The sequence below is a fragment of the Ochotona princeps genome, chromosome 10 (genome assembly GCF_030435755.1).
Source record: "Ochotona princeps isolate mOchPri1 chromosome 10, mOchPri1.hap1, whole genome shotgun sequence".
Taxonomy (NCBI): domain Eukaryota; kingdom Metazoa; phylum Chordata; class Mammalia; order Lagomorpha; family Ochotonidae; genus Ochotona; species Ochotona princeps.
Window position 1 is genome coordinate 69,182,968 of NC_080841.1, and position 20,795 is coordinate 69,203,762.

The 20,795-nt window shown below is 42.0% G+C and overlaps 1 protein-coding gene across 1 annotated transcript in view; it reads left to right on the plus strand.

Moving 5' to 3' along the window:
- Window positions 1-20,795, plus strand: part of ANKRD26 (ankyrin repeat domain containing 26) — an 89,117-nt gene that overhangs the window by 58,071 nt on the left and 10,251 nt on the right. Inside the window, exons 22-29 of the mRNA XM_058669574.1 lie at window positions 1,712-1,895; window positions 2,436-2,573; window positions 7,435-8,391; window positions 9,953-10,105; window positions 13,638-13,708; window positions 15,013-15,106; window positions 17,355-17,467; window positions 18,731-18,860. Coding sequence (XP_058525557.1) covers window positions 1,712-1,895; window positions 2,436-2,573; window positions 7,435-8,391; window positions 9,953-10,105; window positions 13,638-13,708; window positions 15,013-15,106; window positions 17,355-17,467; window positions 18,731-18,860 — 1,840 coding nt within the window. The remainder of the gene's footprint in view (window positions 1-1,711; window positions 1,896-2,435; window positions 2,574-7,434; window positions 8,392-9,952; window positions 10,106-13,637; window positions 13,709-15,012; window positions 15,107-17,354; window positions 17,468-18,730; window positions 18,861-20,795) is intronic.

Sequence of the window (20,795 nt, forward strand, 5' to 3'; positions counted from 1 at the left end):
CCTTTGACACTAGATCCTGTATTATTCCAAAAGGAATTATTAAATTATTTCTAAAATATATAGTAATCAACGAGGTAATCAGAGTGTCACCAAAATAACATAAAATGTGTGAGGTAACATTTATTTTTCTAAAAAGGAATTACTTTTATTTATTTGAGAGCTAGGTAAGAGCTCATTCTCTGGTTCACTCCCTAAATGTCCACAGTGTCTGAGATGGGACACCTCCAACACCAGACACCAGGAGCTCAGTCCAGATTTCTCACGTGGGTGGCAGGGCCATCACCTGCTGCCTCCCATGGGGTGCATAAGCAGGAGGCTGGATTGAGGGTGTCACTCTACTTCAAAATCTGGGTGTCCCAAACCTGGTTTTACTTCTAGGTTGAAAGCTTGCCTCCAGGTAGTATACTCTTTAGCCAAGTCATGGGTTACGTATCCTGCAGATACATAGTGTATGAACAACATTTATAAGTACCATCTTGGGGCCTGTGGCTAAAGTCCTCGCCTTGAGTGCGCCGGGATCCCATATGGGCACCAGTTCTAATCCCGGCATCCCTGCTTCCCATCCAGCTCCCTGCTTGTGGCCTGGGAAGGAAGTCGAGGATGGCCCAAAGCCTTGGGACCCTGCACCCATGTGGGAGACCTGGAGAAAGTTCCTGGCTCCTGGCTTCGGATCGGCCCAAAGCCTTGGGACCCTGCACCCATGTGGGAGACCTGGAGAAAGTTCCTGGCTCCTGGCTTCGGATCGGCCCAAAGCCTTGGGACCCTGCACCCTTGTGGGAGACCTGGAGAAAGTTCCTGGCTCCTGGCTTCGGATCGGCACAGCACTGGCCATTGCACTCACTTAGGGAGTGAATCATCAGACAGAGGATCCTCCTCTCTGTATATCTGACTTTGTAATGAAAATAAAATAAATCTTTTTTTTAAAAAAAAAGTACTATCTTCCGAACGATGATTCACTCCCCAAGTGGCCACAACAGCCGGTGCTGTGCCAATACGAAGCCAGGAGCCAGGAACTTCCTCCAGGTCTCCCACACAGGTGTAGGGTCCCAAGGCTTTGGGCCGTCCTCAACTGTGTTCCCAGGCCACAAGCAGGCAGCTGAATGGGAAGCAGGGATGCCGGGATTAGAACTGGCACCCATATGGGATCCCGGTGCGTTCAAGGCAAGAACTTTACGCACTAGGCCACGCTGCCGGGCCCAAGTAGCGATCATGCTTTTATCACTGTCTTTCAAGTATATGTGTCTTTTGGAAGAGATTCAAATGAGAAATGAAACATGTGGTTATTAGAAATAATAAATATTTCAGCCAATCACAAAATGAACTTTTCTTTAAAAAAAAAAAAGATTATTTTTTCATTGGAAAGGCAGATATACAGAGAGGAGGACAGACAGAGAGGAAGATCTTCCATCCACTGATTCATTCCCTAAGTACACAGCAGCAGAGCCGAGCCGATCCAAAGCCAGGAGCCCAGAACCTCTTCTGGGTCTCCCACACGGGTGCAGGGTCCCAAGGCTTTGGGCCATCCTCAACTGCTTTCCCAGGCCACAAGCAGGGAGCTGGATGGGAAGTGGAGCAGGCGGGACATGAACCAGCACCCTTATGGGATCCTAGTGGATGCAAGGCGAGGATTTAGCCACTAGGCAACTGTACTGGGCCCTAAACTTTCATTTTCTAACAAAGTGAAATTTAAGAAAGTCCTATTTAACTGCAGATTTACCTTAAAACAAGAAACAGAAAAGAGAAGAAATGCTGATGTATTGTATAAAAAAATTAAGGAGCAATTAAGAAGAAAAGAAGAGCAATATAGTAGAGAAGTTGAAATGAAAGGACAACTTGAGCTGACCCTTAGGACATTAGAAATGGAATTGAGAACTGTAAGAAGCAACTTGAATCAGGTAAATTGTTGGTCAGAATGCTTTATTCCTCCATCTAATTATAATTATTCGTGATAATCCCTTCATTTAATGTTACTTAGAATTAAGATAAACTCATGTTGTCTCGTCTCAAGAATAAACTATCACATATATAACTAAACTTATTTATTATGAGTCTTGACACCTAATGATTCTTAGCATATGCCTTCTCAATGAAGCAAAGAAAACTGAACTGAGTTTAATCACTTACATAAATGTTAATTTAGGCTTTTTTTGGTTAAAAATGAGGATGAATACCTTGAAATTGTAATGAAACTATTTAAAAGTTTGTAAAGGGATTTTATTTTATAATATCATATCTGCCAGTAATAAGGCTTTTTTTTTTCTTTTTTGCTCTTGGGTGAATTTTGCTGTCAGTTATGTAACTGAAATTTTGGGTAATTCACGTGCTTGTACTTTAATGGCTTGTTCCTTCTAACAGATTTTTTTTTAAGGTAACTAATCTCGAGGAGGCTTATGGATTTTTTTCTTCCCCTGTGCTATCCTGAAATTTATCTCTAGGTTGTGGAAGAGCGAAACGACACTCAGAGGCAACTTTCTAGAGAACAGAATGCCAGAAAATTACAAGATGGCATTCTGACCAGTCACCTTTGCAAGCAAAAGGAGATAGAAATAGCTCGAAAGGAAATGAATTCTGAGGTATTTTCTTCAGTCACTTTCAAATATGTGTGGGTCTGTTCTTGTGTGTTTATGTACCTATATAGTGGCATGCATCATAGATAGTACAGAGAAGTCTTAAGCCATGCAGTGTATATGTAAGGGTGGTGTTGGTGACCCCGTGTTGTGGGAAAACTAGGTAATGCAGTGTACATTCAGTTCCACTGGGCTCTCATGATCAAATGGCCTTCTTCAAAAAAGAGGGTTTTAGAATTGATATTTCCAGAGTCTCAAAACCCTTTCTATTAATTGTACATTCTAGTGTTTGGCAGTGATTTCACTTCCTTGTTATAATAATGGAGAGCTTAGCTTGTGACTTTCAACAAGGGAAGGAGGAAAAGAATGACCACATCAGAGACCACAATTGGACTGTATTCTCCTCACCTTTGAAAAGATGAACAATTTGCTACAGGTAGTATCCTGCTTCAAGACAAGGAACTTTTGAAAAGCTCTGATACACTTAAGGATAGTTTGTTGAGAAGTATTTTCTTCCTAGTGAAAAACTTTGATGGTCCTCTTTTACCTTTGTTGTTCCAAACACTGATGATGAAGCAAAAATTACTACAGTACCAAATGTTCTCATGGTCTTCTAAGATGTCCATAGATTTTACCTGTTTACCATTGGTGGGTTTTTAATAATAAGTTTACAAGGTTCCATACCAATGTGGACCACAGAGGAATGGGGGAAAGTGGATGAGACAACTGTTTCCAATCTCCATTTTTCTTCCTGTATCTGGAGAGAGTGGGGAGAGGAAGGGGTAAGGGCCGCTCCCAGCAGCCCAACTGCATCAGTACCTGGAGATGGGGGATGGCCACCCGATGTCATCCCAGCATGCCCGATGTGGAGCATGTTCGGAGGATACTGCTTAAGTGGTTTTGATAGTTCTGAGATGGTGTTGGTTTCATTGCTCCAAAGTTGAGGAAATCTTCCAAGGTCCATTGACTGACACAGTCCACCCTTGAGTCTCCACTTGCCCAGATATTTGCTATCAAAGCTTGTCCAGGAGAGATGTCCAATTTGTTCTGCCTTTCATGGCACTAAATGTCATCTGCAGGCCTCAGGGAACCTGGTTATCATGTCTCCCATGTACATCTAGACATGTCGTCTGCTGCATAGGTTCAGAAACCGAGGAGATCCAGTTCTGACATATGCATTCCATGACCAGACCATAGATCCTGTGATTTTCACTGTAGTTGGAGTTTTGAGTCCAGTAGTCCAGTTGGGAGGACCCCAAAAAGGTGATCCCAGACCTGACTCCTGTGTATGCTAGCTGGTGTGGGATCCCATTCAATCCATCAATCACATCAACCTACATACACATGCTGGTGGCTGCAGTCACCTGGTCAGTTCTGTTCCCAACACCATTGCATGCACAAACCAGCGGATGCTGTGACCCAGCCAATCACTGCCCACCACACACTCAGCCCTCACACACACCAACAGGAACTGCAGCCCAGCCAGAGCAATCCTTGGTAACCCCCACCAGGCCAGACCCCAACCCTGGTTCCTCTACATGCCGGTATATACAGCAGAGTGGTCCAGTCCTTCCCACATCCCATTTGGCTCTCATGCACATCAGTGAATGTTGGAGCCTAGCTCAGCCTGACTAACCCCACTATCAAGCCTGCAGCCAGCCCACAACCAGCAGGTACCGCTGTCTGTCTTCCCAGGCCCATCCCAAGCCCTGGTTCCCATGCTCACTGGTGGGAGCAGAAGCCATTCAGGAATGCCCACAATTTCCCTACAAGCTCTACTCCCAGCCCCAGATCTTGTACTTTCCAGGTAATTCTGTGGTCTAGCCTAACAGGATTTGCCCCCAGTACCAGCACCAGCTAGCTCAGCCTGCATTTACTCTGGCTCATACACGCACCAGTGGATATGGTTGTTTAGCCCAGCCTGGCTCTCCCCCTAACCCAAGTCACATGCAGGTCAATGGGTTTTGTAGCCCTGCCCAGCCTTGTCTGCCCCCAGTCCCATCTTTCATTCTCACCAGCAGAAGCAGTGGCTCATCTGAGGATCCTCACAGTCCCCCTTACATGTGCTAGTAGATACTGTGGCTTATTCTAGTATGGCCGGCCTCACCTGATATTCACTGGTGGGTGCCACAGCCCCCTATCCCAGCTCTTGCTTGTGGGTGTTACAGTTTAGCCCAGCCTGGACTCCCCCAAGTCCCAGCTCTGATGTGAGCTGGCTAGTGTTGCAGCCCAACCTGGCCTATCCTGCTCCCCTCCTGGTTCTCAGATCTGCCAGTAGGTTATGAACAGGCCCAGCGTGGCCTGCCCCCAGACCTGGCCGACATGTATGCCAACTGTTACTGTAACCTGGCCTGGTCTGGGCTGCTCCCAGCCTTGATTCTTGCTGTTACCTGTAGGAACTGCATGCTGGCAGAGGTATTCCCCCAAACTCCTTTATCAGGTCACCTCCCAGTGGCAGATCTCATGCACACTGGTGGGTTGTTAGCCTAGCCTGACTTGGCCCACATCCTGTCCTGACAAGAAAAGTGGTCTTGCCCTACTAGCCCATACCCATTCCAGCCATTACTGTTGGATGCTATAGCCCAGCCCTGCCTGGCCCACCCACAGACCCAGCTCTTGTATAGTTTAGCAGGTGTAGAGACCTAGCCCAGTCTGGAATACCCCAGACCCAGTCCAGACCCATGCTTCAACTACTTCCAGCCCAATTTGCTGCTCCAAGTCCAGCTCTCTATAGCACCAGCTGGAACCACAGCCCAGCCAGAGCATCCCCTTAACTCTCCAACAAGGCCCGTTCTCAGCCACAGATCTTGCACATGCCAGTGGTTGTTCTGACACAGCCCAGTACAACCTGTCACCCAGCTTAACCTTTACCACCAGATGCTGCAGCCTGTCCCGACCTGGCCTGCCCCCATTCCCAACTCTGGTGGTTGTCCAGCCTGCCTCCATCCCTGGCTTTCATGGAAACCAGTAGGTATGATACCCCAGCCTAGCACGGCATGGCCTGCACCCCATCCTGGCTCCTACACTTGCCAATGTACTAAAGTTTGGCCAGGCCCTGCCCAATCCACATCCACTCCAAAGCCAACCCACACACCTGCCAACAAGCTTTACACAGCCTAACCAACATCCAGTCTGACTAACATGCTTGCCAGCCAGAGCTACAGCCCAACAGGGGAGTTTCCCAAGTTCCCCCACCAGGTCCACTCCCAGATCCGAAGCACATGTGTGCCAGCAGGTGGTAGGCCCTCACCCAGGACAGTGTGTCCCCAGTACTGGCCCATCCTGTCCCACAACCAGTTCTTGGGTGAACCTGCAGCTGCTACAACCTGCACTAGCCGGGCCTGTTCCCAACTCCAGTACCAATGAGTGTTGGTGAGTTCCATGGTCATGCCTTGTTTGACCCATCACCACTCCCCGTTCTCAAGCAAACCAGCTGATATGGCAGTCACACAGGGGTGAGCCAACAAATCTCCCACAGAATCTGTCCTCAGACCCGGTTTTTTCACATCATGGTTAGTGTCATGGCTCAGCCTGATGTGGTCCACACCCTGCCCCAACACTTACTGACATATACTGTGATCAAGCCCTGCCAGGCAGGCCCACAGCCATGGCTTTCATGTGCACCAATAAATGGTGATTGGTATCAGCAATCCCAGCTCAATACCCCCACGTGGGCAGGGGTATTGGTTTGGCTTCTCCAGACCACCTGGTCTCAGCCTCCTCATTTACCAGTAGCAGTGCAGTAACCTGATTGGTAGAAGTCCCCCGGAAGTCACTCCTCATCTATTACATTCTCCCTCAACAGACCTCCCTTCCACACATCCCCAAAACTCCTTCCCTGCGCAATCCACAGCACCCATGCCCACAAGCATGCAGATCCCTAAGTCCAGTCCTCTGGAAATGTGCCGTGCTGCCCTGAGGCCCTGCCTACCTGCCTGGGGCCCATGCACACTTGAGTGTGGACCTCCAGACCTCATCTGCCAGCATGCCAATGACTGCCCCTCACATATCTTTAAAAAAAAATAAGCAACTATGCTGTCACACTGTTATAATTAACACCATCATTAACCTGGGCTTTTACCAGGCCCAGGATGCCCACAAGCTATTAGCTGCTTTTCTTCCCACAGTGTAACACTTGCTTAGGTACTGTAACCTAAGCAGTTGCCTACATATGGGGAACCCTTAGTGTTTTGAAACAAACACCCTGTTTCCTAGGTATCTATACTACAGAAGAAGCATGGTGTTTATGCATTTTAGACTACAGAAAAAACATATGGGAGAGAAAGAGAGGTGGACTCAGAAAGCCCAGGGAAACTCTTGCAGTATGCTCATATCTTTAACTTCTCCTTTTCAGAATTGCCATAACTAAGTGAATTCAACAGTATATGGAGAAGTGGCTGGTACAAAGTCTAGTTCTATCATTTACTAGTAAATGTAATTCTGAGTAACTGACTCTGAAAGTATAAGAAAACAAGATTATAGACTGTTCTCAGGAAAAAAACATACTTAAAGGAGTTTGGAAATTTCTTCAGCTCAAACACTATGAACAGTTAAGTCTTACACTGGGTGACTCCGTACGTTAGATAAATGAATGGTAACCTGATTTTTAATGTTCTCAAATTTACTAAGGCAATTCAGATAAGTCCTTTGTCCTCTTACTTAAAATTCTCATTGCCTTTTTTATTTGCATAGATTCATTATCTTACCATAAATTAAAATATTTGAGATTTGGATCCAACTACTTCCAGTTGGATATCCACTTACTGCAACACTTCGTTGTTTAAATACGCACAGATTAGTGCTTAATTTCAGAAGAAATCATGATATTTTATGAGTACCAGCTAAATGTCACTTTTCTTTCACTTAGATTTTTGATAGTCATGAAAAAGAAAAGGAACTTCTACATAAAAATCACATGTTACAAGATGAAATTGCCATGCTAAAACTGGAAATAGACACAATAAAAAGTCAGAACAAGGAAAAGGAAAACAAATATTTTGAGGACCTTGAAATTATAAGAGAAAAGAATGATGAACTTCAGAAGACAATAAAGTTGAATGAGGAAGCACTAACGAAAACAATATTCCAGTATAACGGACAGCTTAATGTTCTGACAGCTGAGAATACAAGGCTGACTTCTAACCTGGAGCTTGAAAAACAAAACAAGGAAAGGCTGGAGGCAGAAGTTGAATCATACCATACTAGACTTACTGCTGCTATACAAGAGCATGAACAAAGTCAAACATCAGAAAGAGACCTGAAACTGGCTCTGCAGAGAGCAAGAGATGAGTGGCTGTGTTTACAGGACAAAATGAATTTTGAAATATCTAACCTGAAGGATAGCAACGAAATTCTTTCTCAGCAGCTTTCTAAAGCTGAAAGGGAATTTAACAGCCTAGAAATTAAGCTCCATCACACCAAAGAAACTCTCAGAGAAAAGACTTTGGCTTTAGATTGTGTCCAAAGAGACCTGAGCCATACACAGTGCCAAATGAAGGAAATGGAGCAAATGTATCAAAAAGAACAAGGTAAAGTGAGTAAATACATTGGAAAGCAGGAATCCGTGAAGGAGAGATTATCTCAACTACAAAGTGAGAATATGTTGCTTCGACAGCAACTGGATGATGCTCAAAACAAAGTGGAAGATAAAGAAAAGACAGTAGTTACTATTCAAAACCAGTTTCATGATATTGCTAAGAATCTCCAGGCTGAGAATGAAAAACAAAGTCTTATGCTGGGAGAGAGGAATAAGGAGCTACTCTCTGAATGTAATCATCTAAAAGAAAGACTGTATCAGTATGAAAATGAGAAAACAGAAAGAGAGGTAAGTATCAGGAACAGTGTTGTTCACACTTCTTCAAGGAAAATTCAGTCATACTTGATTATGGCTAAATACTGAATCTGGTTGAAGGTGAAAATAGATTATTATAAATGCTATCTGTTATATCATCTTGGAAACATACCTTGTTCCCAAGAAAAGAAAGTTAGATCTGAGAGATTTGTAAAGACATTGTGTTGCCTACAAAATTCTAAAGTTAAATTATACATTGTTTATTCTCATAGATTAATATTAATCCTATTCAAATTGCTAAGGTAATTTTACTGTCATTATGTTGTCACATTCTAAGACTATGATAAACTCATCAGAAATAATTAGAGTATTTTGAAGTTAAGTTTGTGTTGAACAGGTTAATTTGACAATTCATTCATGCGTTCCCAATTGATATACAGTAAATGCTAGATCTTGAAATTTACTTCTTTGTAGCTTTTTATGTATTTTTAGCTGATATAAGTTTATTTTTATTCATATCAGACTAATCAGAAAATATACTAGTCTCCTGTGTTCTTGTGCTCTCTCAATTTTTCAAAGACATCTACTTTTCATTTATTAGGTGCTAATTTTGAAAAACTGCAGACCCATGTTTGATTTCATTTTCTTGCTATATTTGTGGTTTGCTTTGGAACACATTTTTACAAATAATTTGCTTATTATCTTCATGTCAAGGCTTGGTTGTTTTATCATCTGACTGTAAGTTTGTCCAGCACAAAGATATAGTTTTCAGTGATTTATTAATTTGGCATAAGATCTCTATTTCAGACTAACAAGAGGGTGCAAAATTCACATATAGCAGAAATGGAGTGAATATGGGAGAGAATTTTAGGAACTGAGGTCTGAAATGTGGAGAGGTGGAGGCCGAGTTTCCTAGAGTCATTGGTGTTACTTATATACCAAGGTAGGATTTGCACAAAAGTGATTAAAGTTCACTTGAACCTCTGATTCAAAAAAAATTAAAAAGAAGGCAAATATTCCACACTGTATGATTTCCACCACTGGTTCCATCCACATACTTATGCCTTCTTGAGATTTGCAGGGTTTTTAAATGCTTATTAGGAGAGAAGTGGGAAGTGGACTGAACCTGCCGCCTAAGTGAGCTAATACTCTTAGGCAGGATGACGATTCCTCGGTGTCCTTCTATGAAGTCAGTCATAAACAGGAATGCATATGCATGAGGAAAAAGTAAACTGACATGTGTGGTGTGAGTTTTCAAAATACAGATGCTCCCTATGAGAGGGTTAGATGCTGATAAGCCTTTCATTAAGTTGAAAATGCATTCATAGCACTTGATGTACTCGGCGTCCTGCCTTAGCCACAGAGCACACTGTGGAGTGCAGGGGAGACCCTGGCGCTGGTGTGTCTGGGACTGCACTTTGCTGCTGCTGCCCAGAAAAAGATCAAAGCCCAAAATATATTTTCTACCAAATGTTTATCATAAATCAAACCATCATATCAGGGACCATCTGTATGTATGTCTTAGAATTAAATATTAATGATATGATTCCTGTTAAAACAGTTTATAAAATCAATAACAAGAGTGTTTCATCAGGTAGCTGTAAGACAACTTCAACAAGAACTGGCCGACACTTTAAAGAAGCAGTCTATGTCGGAGGCTTCACTGGAGGTTATAACACGTCATCGGATTAGTTTAGAAGACGAGATACAGAATTTAAAGAAGAAATTAGATCACATCAGCAGTCAGGTGTGTATGCACGCTACCGTGGAAATGTGTTTTCTATAGCTGACACTTGTTGCAGTAAACAGCTTTCTTTTTCTTTATAACCATTTTAGCACAATTTTGTGATCTTTGTAATGCACTTATGTCTGACACTCTTTCAAGCTGCTGTTTTTACTTATACTGAAATTCTTTTTAAAGTAATATTCATAAAAAAAGTAATACAAGAAATTGAGAATTATATCCAATCCTCATGCACTTTGAGAGACTTTTTTTCTATTTATCAGTATTTTTAAAGGTATCTCTTTTCTACATTCCTATGTCTATCATCATAGTGATGCAATTAGATGAAACCAGAGAATATTTTATTTTAGTTTTATTATTGCAGAAAATTTAACACTATATTTTCTTTTTTTTAAAGATTTATTTATTTTATTACAAAGTCAGATATACAGAGAGGAGGAGAGACAGAGAGGAAGATCTTCCATCTGATGATTCACTCCCCAAGTGACCGCAACGACTAGTGCTGTGCTGATCCAAAGCCGGAAACCAGGAACCTCCTCCAGGTCTCACACATGGGCGCAGGGTTCCAAAGCTTTGGGCCGTCCTCAACTGCTTTCCCAGGCCACAGGCAGGGAGCTGGATGGGAAGCAGGCTGCTGGGATTAGAACTGGCACCCATATGGGATCCCGGGGCGTTCAAAGCAAGGCCACGCTGCCGGGCCCTAAATTTTCTTAATGTTCCAGAAATTTCTCTTTTTTCTTTTGCAAATAGATACAGAATATATATATTAAATTAATAATATAATATATATTAAATAAATAAATATGATTATTTATTTCATGTATTTCAGGATAAGTTGTGCAAAAAGGCCATTACATTGCAGTCCAAAATGCAGATGTTTTCAGTTAAATTACAGTCAATTTGAGAAGTTAGGCTTCTCTTTCCTTTTCCTTTTTATTTTAGAGATTGTATAAGTATAAAATTATTTAGATCAAAAGCAGTATGTGCATCCAAAATAAAGAATTAGGGAAATTTAGTAAATCCTGCACTGGTTGGTTTTCTTTTTTGCGGGGCGGGGGCGGGGGGAGTCTTTTTCTAGCCATTGTAGCACTGTCAGCCAGAGAGCTAATGCTCACCTTAGATCACTCAGATTCCTGTGTGGTTAAATGGGATGAGAGTAGAGGCAGTCTGACCAGTGGCCAGTTACCATGCAAGATTAGCTGAGATATCAGCAACTCGGATTAAAGTTTCAGCAGTGGAGATAGTAGGGAATGGCAGGATGTGAGAAATACTTTAAGACATGAACCACAGAACATACTCCCCAGGTGTGGGTGTAAGGGAACAAGAAGCCTCCAGCATAACCCCTGTATTCTCAGCCCAAACTACTGGGATTTGGGGTTTTAATTTGACAAGGAAGAATTTGGGATAGACTGGATTTTGGAATAGATTTTGGTCACAAAGTTGGGAATATCTGTTAGACAGCTTCCTGTTAGACAGGTCCTGGCGTGAGTCATGCGTTTCGGCCTATTTAGTCTCCAGGACTAGATAATATAGAGTCTGTCGAAGACAGTCTGGATGGAAGCACAGCAGGTTCCCAGGGTGAAGATGTGGAGCACTGCAACATGCAGTGGGAAATGCCCCAGTCCTTGAGTGTGACTCTCCTTCTATGCTGCTCCTTCTATGCTCCTTCCAGCTGCTCTTCCAAATGGTCTCCCTCCCCGTGGCCCTTAATCACATATATGGCTCTGCTTGGTTACTTGATCTCTTTGTTGTGTGTTAGCCTTAACCCCAGTTAGACAGTAGACATGTCTAACAAAGCACTGCATCACCCTCAGAATCAAATGATGCTGAGCTACAAATGACTCCGAAATACACATGGATGGATAACACAAGGCTGCCTGGGAAATACTCTAGGAAGCCAGGTGGACCCGCTAACCTTTGGGAACCCATATTGTGGCATACCTCCTTTCGTGGTGGTCACTCCCAGGCAGACATCAACCGTTGTCTCCACTAAGGAGAGAGGAAATAAGCGCCAGGAAGTCTCCCAGCAAGGCTGGTGGGCAAAGCAAAGCACAAGCAAGGGAGATTACTTTCTTGACTGCTAATGGATTTTTATAAACCAATTTACAGACACCAGATGTCTTGAAAGTCATTATAAAATGACTATTATGAAAAAAACTGTGCATGGATTTCAAAAAAATCTTTGCAGTCAAATAAACCTATCTTTTAATTGTATAATTCACATACCATACAGTTACATTTGCCTTTTTTATAAGAGATTATAAGAGATCATATTGTCTAAGAATAAATTTTGCATAAGAAAATCTGATATGTAACCTATGCTGACATAAATTGAAAATATTTAGCCTAATAGTTGTTTGAATAAAATCAAGTGATTATGCCAGTCCAGTAATTTCTTCCTTGGGACATTGATACAAACATTCTGAATGAAGCATTTGAGCAAAGCTTTTATTCTAAATGAATTTTAAGTAATTAACTAAAATTAATAGCACTTTTTAAAAAAAAGATTTATTTTATTTTCATTATGAAGTCAGATATACAGAGAGGAGGAAAGGCAGAGAGGAAGATCCTCTGTCCAATGATTCACCCCCCAAGTGACCACAATGGCTGGTACTGTGCCGATCCAAAGCCAGGAGCCAGGAACCTCCTCCAGGTGTCCCACATGGATGCAGGGTCCCAAGGCATTGGGCCGTCCTCGACTGCTTTCCCAGGTCATGAGCAGGGAGCTAGATGGGAAGTGGGGCTTTCGGGATTAGAACTGGCGCCCATATGGGATCCTGTGTGTTCAAGGCGAGGACTTCAGTCCACCACGCCAGGCCCTAAAAGCACTTTTTAGAGAAGAATTGTTCTGTCAGATACTTGGGCTTTTCTCACTATAAAATTATTCTGAGTTTACTTTCCTTTATTATGTCTGCAGAAATTTATTAAGAGCTTTATAAATGTTTACAGCTGAAAAGCTCTAGCTATAGGTTTTCTGATTAACCATACCACATGACCACAATCCACTTGTAAGAGAGATTGGGCAGAAATAGCTTTGGGAACCAGTGTTTGGTTAACCAAAATTAACAACAGAGTCAAGTATTTGCAGGACAGTGTCTTGGACTGTCTCTGATGATCGCGTAAGTTCTGTATTGCTCCATCCAAAAGTGCTATCTGCGTGGTAGAACATGTCCTGCCCCGAGTGGTTCACAGAAAGTGAGCTGTAATTTATAAATAGGAAGACATACTGTTGGCTAGTGGGAGGGTGAATGTTTCATGAAATTGCAGGGGCTGTGTTCTGGGTTCCATGCTCCCCACCACCGAGCCCTTCAATTCTGGGAGGAGTGGTTCAGAGCGAATTGTCTAGGAGTTGAGTGTCCACGACACATCACCTGCCTGAACCGTCAAACTGTGTCAGGACATGAAGCAGTAGCAGACAGAGCTCACTGTGCGTGATTTGCTGATGCCAGTGGATTCTGTTTGCATAGAGAGGAGCAGTGAGCACATCTGTGCCAGATTACTAGTTTTTGTTTTGTTTTTGTATTCTTTGTTTTAGTTGCAAGAAGCACAAGACCAAAACACAGAGCTTGTACGAGATGCCGAAAAGCTGCAAGGTCAACTACAAAGGTACAGTGTAAAGCCTCATGCAGAACAGTCCAGGCACTCAGAAAGCAACTAAGCAGTAGGATGCTGAGAATTAAATCAACGATGATAATAAACACATCTCTGAAACCAGGGAAAAGCTTCTGTTTTTATCCATTTTGTAATGCACATTTTTATTCCTTAAATTCTGCCCATTATCCGAAACCGGGTGGGGCTTCTCCCTCAATATCCCCCTTTACCTCAGATACACGACGGAAACAATATGGACATGATAGTATTACCCACTTCCCTATACCCCCTGAACCTTTTTTTTAACCATAATTAACTATGTAAAGATTGTCAACAACTATACAATAAAATAAAATAAATTTAAAAAAAATTAAAAAATAAATTCTGCCCATTATCCATAAAACTGAAAAATGATCTGTTAAATTGTTCACTTCTCAAATTTTTTTTCTTCCTAGGTTTTCTTAGATAACACATTTACAAGTGGTATTTTATTTATTTATTTCAAAGGCAGAGTAACACTGAGAGAGAGTCATAAAAAGAGATCTTCCACCTACTGGTTCATGTCCCGTATGGCCAAAAAGTCCAGGGCTGAGCCAAGACCTGGGCATCCATCTGAGTCTCCCACATGGGTGGTGGGGTCCCGGGCGTTTGGGCCCCCTTCTGCTGCCATCCCAGGCACATTAGCAGGGATCGGGATCAGAAGTGAAGCTGCTGGGACTCAAACCAGCACTTACTTGGTTCGCCAGCAGCATCTTAAGCAGCATCTTACAGCTCTGTACCACAGTACCTGTCCCAAGATAGCAAATTTTTAGCATATATTAGAGTCAGACTTAATGACTCTTCTAAATGAAGAGTTGAATAAACAAAAAGCAACTTGTTTTACTTTTTAAGAATTTATATGATTAGGAGTGGTGCAATGGCTCAATGGCTAAAATGCTTATCTTACATGCACCGGAATCCATATGGGTGTTGAATCGTGTCCTAGCTGTTACACTCCCTTCCAGCTCTGTTTGTGGCCTGGGAAATCAACAGAGATGGCCCAAAAGCCTTAGGACCCTGTACCCACATGGGAGACCCAGAAAAAGCTCCTGGCTCCTGGCATCAGATTGACTCATCTCCGGCCATTGCAACCACATAGGCAGTAAACTAGCAGATGGTGGATCTTTCTCTCTTTCTGTCTGTGAATCTGCCTTTCCAATAAAAAACAAATAAGTGTTTTAAAAAAATGTATGTGATTGTACAATCAGATGTCCATTCAGAAATAATACAGTGGTGTTTAATGATCTGTGAGAATAATTACTTTAAAATTTACATTTTAGGCTTGAAAGTGAAAATTCTGAGTTAAAAGTTACAACCAACAAGCAAGCAGGCAAAATTGAATGTCTTCAGAAAAGTTTGTCAAGTCCCAGTTTGGTAAGAATCTCTTAATTTCTGTTGCACTGAAAAATTTTTATCTAGAGGTAATGTGTAAGGATGTTTTAGGTAATATAAAAAGTCTCATTGATTAAAATATTTGTTATATTCAATACATAAATATATGTGTTAATCTTGCTGCTACTAGTGTAAGGTCTCTTGAATGAATTCATAAAGTTATGATTTTGGTAGTAAAGTTATAATGTGGAAGATTATTATAGCCTAAAAATAGTTTTTTTAGTATACATTATATCTTGTTAACCCATTTGTGGATATTTGAGTTCTTTTCATTTGTTGACTAAAATGCATACTGTTACCATGAACATTAGTATGCAGTTTCCCCTAATACTTATAATATCTTTTATATTGCCAAGAAATTTGGGTAATGGTTTCATCTACAATTCAGAATTTCTTATAATGTCTGAACCTTTCAGGGTGATCTTGAGAATGTACTTCTTTTATTTATTTATTGATTAAGAGTTTATCTATTTTTGGACCCAGCGTAGTAGCCTAGTGGCTAAAGTCCTCTCCTTACATGCGCCAGGATCCCATATGGATGCCGGTTCATGTCCTGGCTGCTCTACTTCCCATCCAGCTCCCTGCTTGTGGCCTGAGAAAGCAGTTGAGGACGGCCCAAAGCCTTGGGACCCTGCACCCTTGTGGGAGACCTGGAAGAAGTTCCTGGCTCCTGGCTTGTGATCGACTGAGCTGTGGCCATTGTGGCCGCTTGGGGAATGAACCAGCAGATGGAAGATCTTTCTCTCTTCTTGTCTCTGTAAATCTGATCTGCCCTTCCAAGAAAAGTAAAATAAGTCTTAAAAAAAGATTTTTTAAAAAATTTTTATTGGAAAGGCAGATTTACAGAGAGATAGAGTGACAGAAAGAAAATCATCCATCGACTGGTTTACACCCTAAATGGCTGCGATGGCCAGAGCTGAGCCGATCCGAAGCCAGAAGCCAGGAGTTTCCTCCAGTCTCCCATGTGGATGCAGGGTCCCAAGGCTTTGGGCCGTCCTCTACTGCTCTCCCAGGCCACAGGCAGGGAGCTGGAGCAGCCGGAACACGAACCGGCACCCATATGGTAGCCTGGTACTTGCAAGGTGAAGATTTAGCCACTGAACCATCACACCTGACCAGAGAATATATTACTTCTAATGTTGGGAAGCAGAGATAATTTGAGTGTGCATCTGAAAGAAACTTCCAAAAGTTTTCCATTAGGTCATCTCTACAGGGCCAAAAAAAAAAAAAAAGCAGAAGCAAATAATTATTTGGCCCTTGCCAAAAATTTTGCCTTATGAAAGAAAAGCAGGCCAAGTACTCCAGAGAATAAGAGTGTCTCCCAATATTAAAAAAATAATACTTCACTCAAAGTAACACACACATTAGCATCAACGTAAAATGTGCAAGATAAGCTGTTGACAAATGTAATCCATGCTAAGTAATTGTGGAGTGTGCGGTTGAGGACATCATCTGTGAGAAGTGAACTAGATGGAGCACAGACAGCCTTCCAACGAGATGAGATACACAAATCTAGACTGGGACATTTGGGGTGAAGCCTTAGGGTTTAAGGAATTTCAAAAGGTATAGAAAAAGGACTAAATTTCAGGGAGCTGTGCAATTGGAAGGGAAGCAGGGCTAGACGAGCAGAGGGGCCGAGGAGAGAGTGGGCCCGTGACTTGGTGCAGCTGAGAAATATGCAGGGTGAGAGCTCAGAGTCCTCAAGATGTTTATATTAGAAATCAGGCATTGAAAAATCAGAGTTTCTTGTAAAAGAGGACAATCAGTGATGAACAAACGAGAGCTCAATCCATAATGGCTCCTTGTGTTAACGAAAACTGCAGCCAGCTGAGTGAGAAAACAAGACGACAGGGAAGTCACGAGAATGAAGCAAGTTACATTTCATATTTTATGGAGAGGACTTAGGCCTGCTTTAAGAGAACTGCTTGGTGGGACACGTTGAAGCCCACACTGAAGTCCTTACAGAGAGTGAGTGTGTTTAGCACATTGTTGATGTGCTAACATGCAAGAGCTTCTCTTAACAGGTTCATTCTGGTAGTTTAAATCTGGGAAAGCTGATGAATGTGGAAATCAACCTGAGCTGCCCCAGGAAAGTCTCTGTCAGTTCTGCTTGGCATCAGTCCTGTTCAAGGGCTAATCTTTAAACAGTATTCAGAAAGTCTTGAGAAGCAAGAATTTGACTTTCAATGTTTTTTTAAAAATTAGAGTTGTAAAAAAATTTTTTTTTCAGTCTAAGGATGAAAAGGAACAATTACAGAAACTCACTGAATTAAAACAATCGCTGGAATATAATTTGGGTGAAGAAATGAAGAAAAATGGTGAATTAGAAAAAGAGATCACTGAGTAAGATTTTAACATTTCAGCTTTCACCCAATATTTCATGTAACTATAATCATATCTAGTACAGCCTAAATTTTATGTGTACTTTTAGAATTAAATCATTCTACTTTAAAATTTATTTTAGACAATCGCAGCACCATCTGAAACATTTTTACGTTCCAAAATCGGATACTTTCTCTTCAACGATTTCAAAAACAGTAACAACGATGCCTTTAATACCTGTCAACCACTCCTTTCTTGCTCTCCCTTGGATTTTGACTTCTGAAGACGTTTGTATTCTCTCCATTGTTGCATTTCCTTCTATGAGGACTATCCTTCCCTTCAGGATTCAAATATGCAAATACAGGAAAATCTGTCAATGTCATTCTTCAACAGTATCAAAAATGATTGCAAATGAGCTTACATTTCTTTTTCTTTGAGCCGTAAAACATGTTCTACAAATTTGCTGATTTTCTACAGCTATCACATGTTTGCGTAACTCTTGACGTGCAAACATACACGCGCGATTTGAAAGACAGTGAGGTGAACATCAGTGTTTCTGTCCGCAGATCTGAAGGGAAGTTTCTCTGCACAAGCTCTTCATCTGACACCTGTTCTGTGTACGTCTCAGGTCTCTCTGGAGAATTCTTATCAATATTTCTATCATTTATCTTCCTCTACGTGACTTTTGCATCCTTCTAATGTTTTTAACTTTGTGCTCACAAAGATCTCTAGCTCTCTTAAAACAGCCTTTGTCTTTCCAAATTATCTCTCTGCTAATTGCCTTTCCTCTAGAACTCTTTTCTCAACTTAGTCTTGAAAAATGTTCTGTCTTGTGCCTTTTTCTATTCTGAATGATCTCCTTGATGTTGTGTGTTTTCTGTCTTCATACACTGGGCTCAAGAGAAACCAAGTGAATTTCTGTATCTTTTCAAAACCTTCCTGTCTTGTCTTCATTGTTTGGGATACTGATATTGAGGATAGCTAGCAATAAAAATAGGTTAATGTTTGATTGTAATATATAAAAATGGATATTAATGATTTGTAAGAACTCTGCATATATATTGAACTATTTTTTTTTACTACCATATGTATCAAAAGAAGTTTCTGTATCATTTACCTAAGATGATAATTTTGTTCAAAGGTTCCAGTGATAGATTTAAACAAATGAGGATCATGATGTGTCTATTTCTCTCATTGGTGTGATAGAATATAAATAGCTGTTTAAACAATTAGTGTTTATTCTTAAAATCTTTGACTTACTCTATTATGTACCTTCCCCCACAGATTTAAGAACCTCCTAACCATGGCAAGAAAGAAGTTAAATGAATATGAAAATGGACAGTTTCATTCCCATGAAGATTTAAAAATTAGCCAATTTGAAATGGCTATTGAGAATAATATGCTAAAATATAAGGTATTAATTTGGGGAGGGGCAAAAATCACTTAATTTGGGGGGATTATACATTTCCTAAAGCTTTGAACAGTGAATTAAAGATTTGTGTTTTGTTTTTCATGTTATTGACTTGAGTCTGATGAGTCCTTCTTGCACAAATAGGGCATGCTGTTGGTTGCCTTTTGTCTAAAACGCCAGCCAGGGCTCTAAGGCCAAGCACTACCTGACAGTGTGATTCCAGAACACTGGAACCAGCTCAGCTGCTGGAAGGCTGGCAGCTGTGGTCCTCTTCAACATGAACACTGACCTGTGTGGTTGTTGACATGGGACACTGGCTGGCATTTCGGTTCTCTCTGTGGCCTCAGCTTCCCTCACCTCTCAGAGGATGGGCGTCCAGGGCAAGCATCTCTCAGACCACTTTCTATTCAGTTGAAATGAGTCAGCGTGGTTGTCCTGTGGTCTGCATTTTTTTTTAGAGGATTTATGTGTAAGAACTGTGTGAACACATTTTAAAACCAGTACAGTCTGTCATGAACCCACACGTTGTTATATTCTTATGTTCTTCCCACTTGAACTATACCCTCATTCTGACTCTTTACTCCCTGAAGACTCAGGCTTGCTGCCATCACTCTCTGCTCTATCTTCTGTGCTCTGTGGTCTGACCTTTGTGTAAGAAATTATCTGTGTTTGCCACCAAGTAGTTTCTCCACCTGCTTTCACCCGAGATAGCATCCAAGGGGCAGAGGTCTCTCCATTCTTTTTTTTTTTTTTAAGATTGATTCATTTTTATTACAAAGTCAGATATACAGAGAGGAGGAAAGGCAGAGAGGAAGATCTTTCGTCTGATGGTTCACTCCCCAAGTGAGCGCAACGGCTGGTGCTGTGCCGATCCAGCCAGGAGCCAGGAACCTCTTCCGGGTCTCCCACACGGGTGCAGGGTCCCAAGGCTTTGAGCCGTCCTTGACTGCTTTCCCAGGCCACAGGCAGGGAGCTGGATGGGAAGTGGGGCTGCCGGGATTAGAATTGGTGCCCATATGGGATCCTGTGTGTTCAAGGCGAGGACTTTGGCCACTAGGCCACGCTGCCGGGCCTGAGGTCTCTTCTTCATTCCTGGCTAACTTTCTTTTAATACAAGCCAACCAGTAGTGTTTTTACAACTATGTTTTTTTTTTTTTAAAGATTTATTCATTTTATTACAGCCAGATATACAGAGAGGAGGAGAGACTGAGAGGAAGATCTTCCATCCGATGTTTCACTCCCCAAGTGAGCCGCAACGGGCCGGTGCGCGCCGATCTGATGCCGGGAACCAGGAACCTCTTCCAGGTCTCCCACGCGGGTGCAGTGTCCCAATGCATTGGGCTGTCCTCAACTGCTTTCCCAGGCCACAAGCAGGGAGCTGGATGGGAAGTGGAGCAGCCGGGATTAGAACCGGCGCCCATATGGGATCCTGGGGCTTTCAAGGCGAGGACTTTAGGTGCTAGGCCACGCCGCCGGGCCCAACAACTATGTATCTTAAAAACTTCAAGTCTTCTGTTGATTTTACTAGAGATCATATCATTAGAAAAACCACATTCACAATCTTTAATTTCTTTTTTTTAATTTTAGGGGCTGGTATTGTAGTACAGGGGGTTAAGCCACCACCTGTGATTCCAGCATCCTGTATGAACACATTATGTATTAGCCACTCATGTGCAGCTACCTGTTAATGTACCTGAGAAAACGTGGAAGGTGGCCCTAGTATTTGGACCCCTGCTACCACATGGGAGACCTGAATAGAGTTCCTGGATTCTGGCTTTGGCGCAGCCCAGCCCTAGCTGTTGGAACTATTTGAGGGATGAACCAGCAGATAGGCTATATCTCTTTGTGTCTCTTTTGTTTCCCCCCTCTCTAATTCTGCCTTTCAAGTAAATAAACCTTTAAAAATTATCAGCAATGAAGACAGCGGAAAAGAATTAC